The 12,887-nt window shown below is 51.3% G+C and overlaps 1 protein-coding gene across 1 annotated transcript; it reads left to right on the top strand.

The window, feature by feature from the left end:
* The first annotated feature begins 4,684 nt into the window (after positions 1 to 4,684).
* Positions 4,685 to 12,870, top strand: RAB3A (RAB3A, member RAS oncogene family). The gene is made up of 5 exons (XM_043978255.1): positions 4,685 to 4,840; positions 7,304 to 7,531; positions 10,256 to 10,374; positions 10,507 to 10,631; positions 11,366 to 12,870. The coding sequence occupies exons 2-5, from the start codon at positions 7,304 to 7,306 to the stop codon at positions 11,554 to 11,556; spliced, it is 663 nt and encodes a 220-aa protein (XP_043834190.1). The 5' UTR covers positions 4,685 to 4,840; the 3' UTR covers positions 11,557 to 12,870.
* The last annotated feature ends 17 nt before the right edge of the window (positions 12,871 to 12,887 follow it).

The following is a 12,887-nucleotide window of genomic DNA, read 5'->3' as shown; positions in this document are numbered from 1 at the left end:
GTGTGACCCTGGGCAAGTCACTTAACTTAATTGCCCCCCCAAAAAAAATGTTCCTTTAATTGAACTGCATTTTTGGCAAATGTGGTCCCTTACTTTGCAGTTTTTCCATTAAGGAGTCCTTCAAGCAAACCTATGACTTGTCTGTTTTCCTAAAGAAAATAGTCCAGGGAGGTGAGGAAAGAGAGAGTAACCCTCTAAGAAAGGGGGATGGGAGGTAGTGAGACAGCTTGGCTGGAGATCTGGGTTCAAGTTCTGGCTGCACCACTGACTCCCTGTCACCCTAAACAAGTGACTTCTCTCCTTAAACCCTCATCATTATCATCAGAGAGATTAGGTGCATTCAGGGATCTCTAAAGTCTCTTCCTGGTCTGGAATTTCAAGGCATATATATTCTACAATCTGGCTAATGCAGACATGCTTTGTCACCAGGGCTCTCCACCTCTAATATCCTGCATTCCAAGGTCCCTCCCAGCTCCGATGTTCACTAAGCTTTGTTCCAAGTTCCTGCTTGCCTTGGATCCCATGGTCCATTGCTAAGCCCTAAGGCCCCTTGGTTTCCTTTTCTTTCCTCTCTTCCCTCCCTTCCCCCATCCCATTGCCCCCACAAACCCATCCAGGGTCACTTCTTCTCTTGTGTTCTCTTCTTCCCCTCTGAGCCCTGGTCTGGGCTCCTGGTCCTTGGCTCCCTGGTTCCTGCCCGGATTCCTCAGAGCCCCAGGGATGTAGTAAGGTAGGATGGGACTGGAGTCTGAGCTACAAGGAGTGTGTCAACTTAAACCAGCTTGCCGGGCCCAGGCTTATAACCTGAGCAGATCCATCCTTCCCCTAAGAGGAGGTGGAGGGATGGGTAGAGTCAGTGACTGGAAAGAAGAGAGGTCTGAGCTGTGGCAGGACTCTGAGGCCAGGAACCCATTAAGCCTTGCCTTCATAGCAGTTCTGAACTGGCCTCTCTGGTGCTTTTCCTCCTCCCAACAATGCTGTCATTGGGTCTTGACTCTCCATGACCCCATTTGGTATTTTCTTTTTTCTTTTTTTTTTTTTTGGTGAGGCAATTGGGGTTAAGTGACTTGCCCCGGGTCACACAGCTAGTAAGTGTCAAGTGTCTGAGGCTGGACTTTAACTCAGGTCCTCCTGAGTCCAGGGCTGATGCTGTATCCACTGTACCACCTAGCTGCCCCCATTTGGTATTTTCTTGGCAGATACTGGAGCGGTTTGCCATTTCCTTCAACCAGCCCATTTCACAGATGAGGAAACTGAGGCAAACAGGGTTAAGTGACTTAGCCAGGATCCCACAGCTAGTTAGTGGCTGAGGACACATTTGAACTCAGGAAAATAAGGCTTTCAGTCCTGGGGCTCTATCCACTGCAACACCTAGCTGCCCCTAACAATGCAAAGGAGCCAAAAAAGGGACCCAAGTAATCTCTCTCTCTCTCTCTCACACACACACACACACACACACACACACACACACCCTCTACCACCCTGGCCATCCATTTTGGTTCCTCTTCCCTATGTTAAGATTATGTGTTCTAGGGGCAGCTAGGTGGCGCAGTGGATAAAGCACCAGCCCTGGATTCAGGAATACCTGAGTTCAAATCCTGCCTCAGACACTTGACACTTACTAGCTATGTGACCCTGGGCAAGTCACTTAACCCCCATAGCCCCGCAAAAAAAAAAAAAAAAAAAAAAAGAGTCTGTGTTCTAGAAGTATCTTCCAGCTTTGCTATCCCATGTTCTATGACATATAGTCTGGAGCTGCCATCCCAACTCATCATCATTATCATGGCATTCATAGAACACCTGAAGGTTTGCAAAGCGCTTAACTCATCATCTTATTTGATTTGGTGGATACATCAAACCTCTGAGAGCAGCACTACTGTCCCCATTTTACGGATAAGGAAGCTGAGACTGACAGAGGATAAGTGACTTGCCCAGGGTCACACAGCTAATAAGTGTCTAAGGCAGGATTTGAACTCAGGTCCTCCCGACTCCAGGCCCAGTGCTCTATCCATTTAGCTGCTTATAGTGCCCAGCACTGCTACAGGCATGCTGGGTGCCCTGAGGGCAATGATTATGTCCACACTCAGGAGTGTGGGGGTCTTGCTGAACGGTTGGGAGTATCTGTCTAATGCTGCAGCTCATGAGTTTCTCCTCATTGTTATGGGTTGACATCAATGTCACATGTAATTAGCCTTTAGAAAGGGGTATTTGCTAAGGACATATGACAAGAACAGTTGGTATAAAACATCCCCCTCCCCCAAAGTCTCCAGAATTGAGTCACAATTTATGGAATCAGTGTGGTTCACTCAGTTCCCAACAACACTTGCTGCTTGGATCCAACCCCCTCACCCCTGAAACCCTCCCCTCTTCCGGCCAAAGGGACTGCCATCCTCCCAGGCACCATGGACCACCAGCTAAATAGGTCACCCTCAACTAATTGTTCTCTAACCCCTCCCCCAGCAAACAATGACCAAGTCCTTTAATTAATGGCTGATATATTCCCCCTTCTCTCCTCTGACACAGCCATCATTCAGGTACAGGCTTCCATCACCTCACACCTGGACTATTGCACTAACCTGCTGGCCGGTCTGGCTGCCTCAAGCCTCTCCCCATTCCAGTCCATCCTCTCCTCAGCTGTCAAAATGATCTCCCTAAGGGCCAGATCTGACCATGTCACCCGGCTCACCTCCCCTGTGGCTCCCTATTACCTCCACGTTCAAATATAAAATCCTGTTTGACTTTTTTTTTTTTGGTGAAGCAATTCGGGTCAAGTGACTTGCCCAGGGTCACACAGCTAGTAAGTGTTAAGGACACTTACAGACACTTGCAGTGTCTGAGGCCAGATTTGAAGTCAGGTCCTCCAGACTCCAGGGCTGCTGCTCTGTCCACTGCGCCATCTAGCTGCCCCTTTGTTTGACTTTTAAAACCCTTCATACCCCTCTTACCTCCTAGTCATTTTACATCTTACTCCCCCTAATCCTACGTCCTCTATGATCCAGTTAAACCAGTCTCCATGCCATTCTCAGCACAGGACATTCCATCTCCTGACAGGGCCTTTTCACCAATAGTCCCCCGTGGTCAGAATTCTCACCCTCCTCCCTGCTCCCTCCTTTCCTCCCTAGCTTCCTTCAAGTCTCAGCTAAAGTCTCACCTTCTGCAAAAGGACTTTCCTTAATCTTAGTGCCCTTTCTCTGTTGCTCACCTGTCTCTATCTTGTTCATACTTAGTTGTTTGCATGATGTCCCTCCCCCCATTAAACTGTGAGCTCCTTGAAAGCAAGAACTGTCTTTTCTGTCCTTAGGGCCTGGCACATAGTAAGTAGGTGCTTACTAAATGCTTCTTCACTTGCAAACTCTGGTTCCATAACTTCAAGTTCAATGTTTTTTCCTCCTCATCCCTCTGTTTCCTTGGACTCAGTTGTCCCAAAGATAGGGCTTCTTCAGAAGCTTTCTTTGTGTCCTGGACCCTTTTGCCAGTCTGGTGAAGGCTATGTCCCCCTTCTCAAAATGTTTTGTTGTTTTTTTTTAATTGAAGGCAATGCTACATTTCAGTTAGAAATTAGTATAACAAAGATGTATTCCCGTCCAAATTCAGGTTGACAAGCCCCTCCTTTTCCACTTGAAAATCTCATGTGACTTTATTTTACCTAAAATTTGCAAAGATACCCAGTGCTCTGCACCCAGTAGGTCCTCAAAATCCATTGGTGGGGCTTTCACTCCTACAGATGGGACAAAATACTGGCTAGGGGGTCCTTTAGAGAGCAAGGATGGGCCTGCAGCGAGTTGCTCACTGAGTCTCACTGATCAAAGTTGTTCTAAGGGTCACAGCTCTCCCATCCAGGACCCTCTTCTGGGTAAATCATTTCTTCTTTTTCCCTATCCCCTCCTGGTTTCCTAGGAGAAGTTTTTCCACAGAATAACATTCTCCCATCCTCCTTCACTCCCCCGATGACAGAGAGCGCCCCAGGGAAGCTATTCTTAGCTCCCCCTTTTCTCCCTGAGAGGCTGCAGGGCCCTCTCAGACTCCCTGCCCGCCCCCCACCCCCTCAACGGGAGGCTCCATCTGTCTCCCCCGCCCCACCCCGTGACAGCTCCTGAAAATAAGGATTTTTTGGAGGGGGAAGGGTGGGGGTGTGAACGGTTGTGGGAGGGGAGGTGCTGTGGGGGAGGTAGGCACCCCCGCTCCCAGGATGACTCGTGGCCAGCTAATTGTCTTCTTCCCCTGAGGTCAGGTCGGTTTGCCCGCCTCTCCCGTAGAAGCAGTATCTTTTTCCTCCTCTCTTGGGGGTCTAGAGGAGGGAGACACGGGTGGGGGGGGGTAAAGGCCTCGGGTAGGGCTCAGAACCCAGGAGGAGGCACACACCCTCCACACACCTCCCCCGGTTCCGCAACCCAGCATCCCCAAAGCCTTGATCCCTAGTCATTCCTATCCATTTATTCTCTCCCCACCCCCACCCACCAGCAGGGCGGGGTAGGGCGGGGCCAAAGGAGAGGGGACAAACAGTGATTGGCCATCCGTGACAAGGAGCATTCTCCCATTGGACAGAGGGACGGGGGCTGGGAATGGCAAGAAGCCACGCCCTCTGCCCGACGCCCGTGTATTCAGTGCTAAGGGGGCGTTCCCTTAGAGAAGGGTCTGCATGCGAGGCCCCGCCCCGTCCGCGCCCGTGCGTCAGCGGCTCATCTGCATGGGAGGCCCCGCCCCGCTCTTTGCAGGACGTCACTGGGTTCTGCAGGGGCCCGAGCCACCGGAGCCGCCGGAGCCTCCAGAGCCACCGAAGCCACCGCCGCCGCATTGGTGCAAGGGAGCCAGGCTGCTGCAGACTGCGCGCTAGGGCGAGGTGAGTGCAGAGGGGGCCACTCCTGGGACCGGAGCCCTAAATCCCTTCGGGTCTCCCCCCACCCCACCCCCAACCTGGGCTGTGCATCACCGCCGCCAGGTGAGTGCATTCCCCTTCATCCTGTGAATTCCGCCTCTCCTCCGAGGTCTATGCAGCCCCCCCCCCCCATCCCGGGCTGGTTCCTGCATCCCACCCCTCCCTGGGTCCCCGGCCCCCGCCTTGTGCCCAGTAACCTTCATTTGACTTAAGTAGGGAGGTGTCTTGGGGACCATCCGGCGCCAAGGGATCCGCATCCTTTCCTGGGGGCGGGGGGGATGGGGGGGACTCCATCTGCTCCCCTCCCCCCTCTTGCCTCCCAGCCCCCTCCCGGTGTGATTGGGCACGGAGTGGGGCGGGGGATTAGGATTTGGAGGAGTGTCTGCCGGTGTGCGGCTGCGTGTTTGTGTGTCTCTAGGTATGCGTGTGTTTCTTGTGTGTGTCTTGGTTAGTGTGCGTGTCTTTCATGTGTCTGCCTCTTTACATGTCATTTCTGTGTGGTGAGCATGAGGGCATCCCCGTGACTGTGGGTCCGGGTGTGTAAGTCTTTGGGTACGGGTGTATCTGTGCGTCCGTGTTGGAGTCTCTAAGTGCCCTCGACCCGCTATCACCTGACGGTGCTCCCCGATCTCAGCCCGGCCTCGATGGAGAGAACATTTGTGTCCTGGGTGCCCCTAAATCTGCTATGTATGGATGTGTGGATGTGTGTGTGCCATTCCTCAACCGGTCCAAGGTGCTGAGAGTTCCCCTTACTGGAGAGATGGTTCCCGGGCCGGCACTGGGCAGGGGTCTGGGCCGGAGCTGGGAGACTGCTTCAGTTTCCTTAATAAAGCCCTGCAGGGCCTTGGGAGGCCAAAGCTTGAATGATGGATGGAGAGGCGGGGCTGAGGCTGCGCAGAGCGCCTCCTCCTCTCTCCCTTTCTCCCTCTCTCCCTGACACATCCCTGCGCTTCCTGGAGGGGACTGGAGAGGATGGAGTTACTCTTCAGGGCTGATAGAAGTTGCACCAAGTGTAGGCTTGCCCTGCCTAGGGTTCTAGACCTGCCTTGTCCAAGGTTCTAGAATCATCCTGCCCTCAGGGCTACCCTACTATATCCTAGAGTTGCCTAAAGCAGAACCCAGAGCTGTCCACCCTGGTTCCTATACAGGGCAAAAGATTCCTCCATCCTGATTGTTCAGGGCCCATTCTTTTTTTTTTTTTTTTTTGCTTTTTTTTTTTTTTTGCGGGGCAGTGGGGGTTAAGTGACTTGCCCACAGTCACACAGCTAGTAAGTGTCAAGTGTCTGAGGCCGGATTTGAACTCAGGAACTCCTGAATCCAGGGCCGGTGCTTTATCCACTGCGCCACCTAGCCGCCCCCAGGGCCCATTCTTAAGGTCTGGTGCAGGGAAAATGAATCAGGGCCCAGCTAGAGCCCTCTCAGGCTGGGGTTCCTACCCAGAAACCCCTCCTCAGGGGAAGCCTTGAGGGACCAGGGAAAACAAGGGGGACCTACTAGGTTTCAGAACCTCTCCCTCTTCCTCCCCCAACCCAATCTCTCTTTCCCAAGGTCTCTGAGTAGTAGCCAGACCACCCCTTTCTTGGCACTTGGATAATAGCTAGCATTCATCTCCTGCTTCAGCTATAAGGAAATGAAGCTCTGTCATTTAGGGGAAAGCACATTGTTCTCAGAATCAAGAGGGCAGGGCTGGAGCCCCCCTAGTCTGATGATGATGATGGTGGTGGTGATGATGGCTGACATGGATATAATCCTTTCCATCCATTTTCTCCTTTGATCCTTACACTGTGGCAGCAGGCAGCAGCTAACACTTATCTAGCACTTCAGGGCTTGCAAAACTGTATTATCTCATTTAATCCTCATAACAACCCTGTGAGGTAGACGCTTTGATTATCACCATTTTACAGATGAAGAAATTGAGGCTCAGAGAGGTTTATTGACTTGCTGTGTCAAAGGTCAGATCTGACACAGATCTTGCTGACTCCAAGTCCAGCACTCCATTCACTATCCTGTCTTGCCTCTGGGAACATCCCTTAACTAGTTCTACTGCCTATGGCGAGTATCCCTCTCTGAGACTCAGTTTCCCCACTTGTAAAACTAGTATATTTTCTTTTTTGGGGAGGGGGGCAATAAGGGCTAAGTGACTTGCCCAGGGTCACACAGCTAGTAAGTGTCAGGTGTCTGATGCCAGATTTGAACTCAGGTCTTCCTGAATCCAGGGCCACTGCTCCACCTAGCTGCCCCCTACCCCAAAATAGTATATTTTCACTAGTTTCTCCAAGGAGTTGTCAGGAAAGTACTTTCACATCCGAGCATATCCCCACCCTGTGGACTACCCTCTCTCTCTCTGCCCAGAGATCAGCTTCTCCCCATAGCTTACCCAAACCCTCCAACTCCAACCCCTGGGGCCTCTGCCTCTCCTGCCTACAGATGGCATCAGCCACGGACTCCCGCTATGGACAAAAGGAATCCTCCGATCAGAACTTTGATTACATGTTCAAGATTCTCATCATTGGGAACAGCAGTGTAGGGAAGACGTCCTTCCTGTTCCGGTATGCTGATGACTCATTCACCCCAGCCTTTGTCAGCACGGTGGGCATAGATTTCAAGGTGAAGACCATCTATCGCAATGAGAAGAGGATCAAGCTGCAGATCTGGGTAAGCTTGGACTGGCGGGATGGGGGGGGGGGGGCAACCAAAAGTTGGGCAGGGCAAGGGGGCAGGGGCTGAGGCATCCCTGAGCCAGGACCTCAGGTAAGATGGAGCAGAGCCTTAGGAGACAGGACAAACCAGGTTCTGCCAGTGCTCCACTGGCTGGGGGTGAGGTGGGTTGGGGATCTCATCCACTTGGTTCATCCAAAGGGATCCTCATAAAAGCATAAAATCCTAGGGCTGAAAAAGGACCCTGGCTAGCATGAATCCTAGTGCTGTCAATTCCTACCCACGGGAACACAGGCAAGTCACTTTAACTTCTGCTGGGACTCATTGTCCTCGTCTGTAAAATTAAGGGGTTGCATGACCACTAAGGTGCCATCTGATTGTATCTGTGAGGCTATTGTCCCTATCACTTATTCCAGGTGCTAAAGCAGGGAGGAAGGAAGCATGAAGTGTCTACTCTGTGCCAGTCACTGTGCTAAGTGCTTTTTTAAAAACAAATATTCTTTCTTTTACAACACCCTTGGGAGGCAGGTGTTATTGTTACACCCTTTTTTTATAGTTGAGGAAACCAAGTTAAGTGACTTGCCTAGGGTCACACAGCTAGTAAGTGTCTGAAACTGAATTGGAACTCAGGTCTTCCTGACTTGAGGCCTAGGTCTCTATCCCCTGTACCACCAGCTGACTCAGGAATTCCCCCACAGCCCCTGCCCTTCCTCTTCATCAGGCCCCCAAGGCTTCCCATTCTGTTTTAGGGGTTGACCTTTATTGATGTCTTTTTCTATTTCCAAGACTAATATGTTCCCTTTCCCATTTCTGTCAATGACCCCTCCCCTGTAACAAAGAAAAAAATTAAGCAAAACCAGCAACACAGTGACTTAAGCAACCTAAGTCCTGCTCTTCTTTCCTGTAAGAAGAGGGATCGTTCTTCATCTCTTCTCTGGGGCCAAGATTGGTCATTATAATTACTCAGGATTGGGGCAGCTAGGTGGCGCAGTGGATAAAGCACCGGCCCTGGATTCAGGAGGACCTGAGTTCAAATCTGGCCTCAGACACTTGACACTAGCTGTGTGACCCTGGGCAAGTCACTTAACCCTCATTGCCCTGCAAAAACCAAAAACAAAACTATAAATAAAAACAATTACTCAGGATTGGAGCTTCCATTTGGATCATCCTTGTCTGTTGTTCTCCTGGTTCTGCTTATTTCCCTTTGTATCAGTTCATACAAGTCTTCCTGTGCTTCCCCAAATTCCTCATAGCCATCATTCCTTACCATATAACAATATTCCCTCTTCATACACTACAAGTTGTTGTACCATTCCCCAATCAATAGCTTGGGACAGCTAGGGCGATTAGCAAATTCTTCCTTATACTGAACTGAGATCTCACTCCCCAGAATTCCCACCCATTGCCTCTAGTTCTATCCCCTAGGGGCAAGCAGTCAGTCACAGTCAGGCAATACACATTTATTAAGTGCCTGTGCTAAGTAAGCTACACTGGGCTGAGGGCTGGTGTGTGGAATGTGGAGAAAGTTGAGGGATGCCCATCTGATATTAGAACAGATATTAGGCTCTGTTCTGTCAGTGAAATATCTCTAGCTCTTTGCCAGGAGTCCAGATGAAGTAGAAATAGCCCTAAATCTAGTCAGATCTCAGTTGCAGTCCTATTTACTAGCAGGAGGGAGTGACCTTTGGCAAAATTTCCTCTTTTGAGTCTGTTTTCTCCTTAGTTGGACAATAGTACTGGAGCCAGAGCTTGATCCCAGTCCCAGCACTGACCAGGGGTTTCTGACTAGGCTTCATAGCTTTTCAAGCCCTAGAAACGATGGCATGGTCTTGGAATGCTGGGGGTGGAGGTGGATGGAGAAGGAATAGCAGAGGGCTAGACTTGAAGTCAAAAAGACCTGGGTTCAAATCCTGTCTCAGCCTTTCACTGTGGGCTGGGCCTCAGGGGGGTCAGATATGATGACCTCAGAGGCCCCTGTTTCAGCTTTAGATTTAATGATTGTATGAATCCCCAGACATGCAGTGAGAAAAGCCTGGTCAGAGCCCTGGGTGGGAGGCTCTACCATTGACTGTGTGGCCTTTGCCAAGTCCTTTCCTTTTTCAAATCTGTAAAATGGGGCTTTCTCTAGGCGCCTCCCAATGCCAACGTTCCCTGTGGATCCTCAGGCAGTATGGATGGGGCCAGGGCCAAACCAAGGGTCTGTGTGCTCAGGGCTGGAATCCAGAGAGGGCAAAGTTCAAGGTGGTTTGGGGTCAGAGGCAGGGAGACTTCGGGGAGGAGGTAGCCTTTAAACTGGGCCCAGAAGGATCTCAGATAGGTAAAGAGTGGCAGGGAGGAGCTCTGGAGGAAACATGGAGTGCTGGGGAGTGCACTGGTGCCTCTGCCAGCAGCCTGGCTGGGGCAAAAGTTTGGCAAGTGGTAAGAGATAAGGCCATCGGGGCAGCTAGGTGGTGCAGTGAATAAAGCACCAGCCCTGGATTCAGGAGGACCTGAGTTCAAATCGAGCCTCAGACACTTGACACTTACTAGCTGTGTGAACCTGGGCAAGTCACTTAACCCCCATTGCCCTGCAAAAAAAAAAAAAAAGAGATAAGGCCATCAAGGAGAAGGAGAAGGCAGCCAGAATGCAGCCTAAACAAAAACACTGGTGATCAAAGTTCAGTGGAAAGCTATCTGGGTAGGAAGAGCTGGGCCCCACTCAGCCTCTCTACTCTTCTTCAGGACACAGCTGGGCAGGAGCGCTACCGGACCATCACCACAGCCTACTACCGAGGGGCCATGGGCTTCATCCTCATGTACGACATCACCAATGAGGAGTCCTTCAATGCTGTACAGGACTGGTGAGCTGCATGCCCACCGATGCTCCTTGGGGTCTGGCATTTCTGGATGGGCCCTCCTTGCCAGCTCTGGGAGCAAGCAGGGTTCTGCCCTTTTCCCCAACCCTGACCCCCCCTCTTTCCCATGTCTGCCAGGTCAACCCAGATCAAGACGTACTCATGGGACAACGCACAGGTGCTGCTTGTGGGAAACAAGTGTGACATGGAGGATGAGAGAGTTGTCTCCTCCGAGAGGGGCCGGCAGCTGGCGGAGCACCTGGGTGAGGAAGGGGCTTGGAGGCCAGGGGAGTGAACAAAGCTTCAGATCCTTGAGTCAGTGACTTCCCTTCTGGGCCTCCCTTAGGATGTGGTGCAGTGGGAAGGGCACTGGTCTTCCAGTCTAGACTTGGGGGCCAAATCCAGTTGGAACATTGCAAGGCCTTAGCCACTCTTCCCACTGGATCCATTTCCTCCTGTTCCCAGTGTGCTGGACTAAGCCAAGGGCTCTAATCCCTCGTGTCCTAGACCCCTCTAGCAGGCAGTCCAGTGAAGTCTTGGGCCTCTTCACAGAAGAATGTTTTTAAAAGAATAAAACAAAATACATAAGATTACAAAGAAAACCGAGTATATAGTTATCAAAATATTCAAAAACCCAAACTCAGAGAGCTCCTCAAATCTGTCTTTTCTCACACACACACACACACACACACACACACACACACACACACACACACACACACACACACACACACACACACACACACACACAGTTCAGATCCCCTAAATTATTCTAAATTATTTCAAGGCGTTTCTGCTCTAACTTTCTGAGATTCCATAGTCCTTTCTCTCAGGGATACAAGGGAGGTCATGGGGAACCAGTCATAGTCGCCAAGTCTGCCACCCCCCATTGTAGCCAGCCCCGTTAGGTGGGAATGCAGAGTAGTGGGGAACGGAGCATAGCCCTAACAGGATGCCACTCTAGGCTCACAGTTCCTTTTTCTCTCCTTCCTGCCAGGATTTGAGTTCTTTGAGGCCAGCGCCAAGGACAATATCAATGTGAAACAGACCTTTGAGCGCCTGGTGGATATCATCTGTGAGAAGATGTCAGAGTCTCTGGACACAGCTGACCCCGCCGTGACTGGAGCCAAGCAGGGCCCCCAGCTCACAGACCAGCAGGCACCCCCACACCAGGACTGTGCCTGTTAAGGCCCTGGGCCCAGGCTCTGTCCTCTCCTTGGTGGTCACTAGCATTCCCCCTCCTGCTCTCCCACCCTGATGGGTCACTCCCCTTGTGTGCCCCCCCACTCCCTCACTCCAGGGCCACAGGGCCCAGAGCCCATGGGGAGAGTGGGGCCTCATGGGGAAGGATGGGTCTAGGATGTCTTGAAGCCTCCTCCCTCCCTTAGTCTCTCCCTCTTAGCTCTTAGGAGCTTCTATCCCTGTAACTTATTTTAATTTATTAAGCTATTTATTTATTTGGAGACTTGTTAAAGGGACCATGCCCCACTTGCTGAAGCCCATCTCTCCATCCCCAACCCTTGTCACACTCCATTTCCTGGTCTCCCATAGGCCAATCTCCTTAGCCCAAAACAGAGTGGGGGAGAACTGGGCCACCCACAGGTCATTCCTTCCATTCCCTCCCAGCTGCTAGGCCCCTCCTTACTTCCTGGCCCCTGCTCCTTGTAGAAATCCATTTCCCTCTTCCTTGTGCTGTCTTCCTACTTGTACATATCCAAGACTGAACCCTGTACATAGGATTAGTGAGTGGTCCTGGTGTGTTCCATGCTGTGCTGACTTGTACCCACGGATTTCTTTTAGCCACTTGGTGTCTGTTTATCATCACTTCTTAAATCCAGCATTTCAGGGCATAACTCCTAAGGGACAGAGGGGCCGTGTAACAGCCGCCTCATAGCAAGCCATTCCTCCTACTGTCTCTGGGGCTGGCTGACAGAAGCAGGCTGGGAGCCCCTGACCTTTCCTGTGACCTCTCTGGGCCTGCTCAGGTTTGTACAAGATGAAGGGCTTGGGTCTCATGCTCTCCAAGGCCTGCTCTGGCTCCACTGTTGGTACGTTTGGCCGTTTGGCTTAACTTACTAAGAATACCTTGGACAGGGGCCCTGTCTGGCCCTAACTCCCCTTCCACATCCTGGGACATTTTTTTTTTTTTAAAGGGGAGGGGGGGCACCAAGGAGCATGTTTCCTGCAGGTTGTCTGCTCCCATGTGTTTGTATAATTGTTTCCCGTGGAGAATGTGAGTTAGTGACTGTATCAGCAACCAAACTCCAGTATCACTTCTTTTTCATTTGGGGGGGGGTGGGGGGGGGGAGTGAGGGGCGTGTACCCACGCAGATCCCTGACCGTTAACCTAGCAAAAGCTCTTCTTGGTGTGGTTTTCCTGATGACCTTCTGGGGACGGCTACACTGTACTGTGCCCATGTGACATGTGTCAAACAGGTTGTTTCCTAAATCACTGTATCACAAAAGTGTCGTGAGAACAATAAAATCCTGCTGAGCCCGGTCGGCTGGAGGTGTAGAGG

The sequence above is a fragment of the Dromiciops gliroides genome, chromosome 1 (assembly GCF_019393635.1).
Source record: "Dromiciops gliroides isolate mDroGli1 chromosome 1, mDroGli1.pri, whole genome shotgun sequence".
Classification (NCBI taxonomy): domain Eukaryota; kingdom Metazoa; phylum Chordata; class Mammalia; order Microbiotheria; family Microbiotheriidae; genus Dromiciops; species Dromiciops gliroides.
This window is presented reverse-complemented; position numbering and strand designations above follow the sequence as displayed.

Coding starts and splice junctions, on each gene's coding strand:
- RAB3A (XM_043978255.1), top strand. CDS start 7,304: ATGGCATCAGCCACGGACTCCCGCTATGGACAAAAGGAATCCTCCGAT. Junction 7,532..10,255: donor GGATCAAGCTGCAGATCTGG/GTAAGCTTGGAC, acceptor ACTCTTCTTCAG/GACACAGCTGGGCAGGAGCG. Junction 10,632..11,365: donor GCAGCTGGCGGAGCACCTGG/GTGAGGAAGGGG, acceptor CCTTCCTGCCAG/GATTTGAGTTCTTTGAGGCC.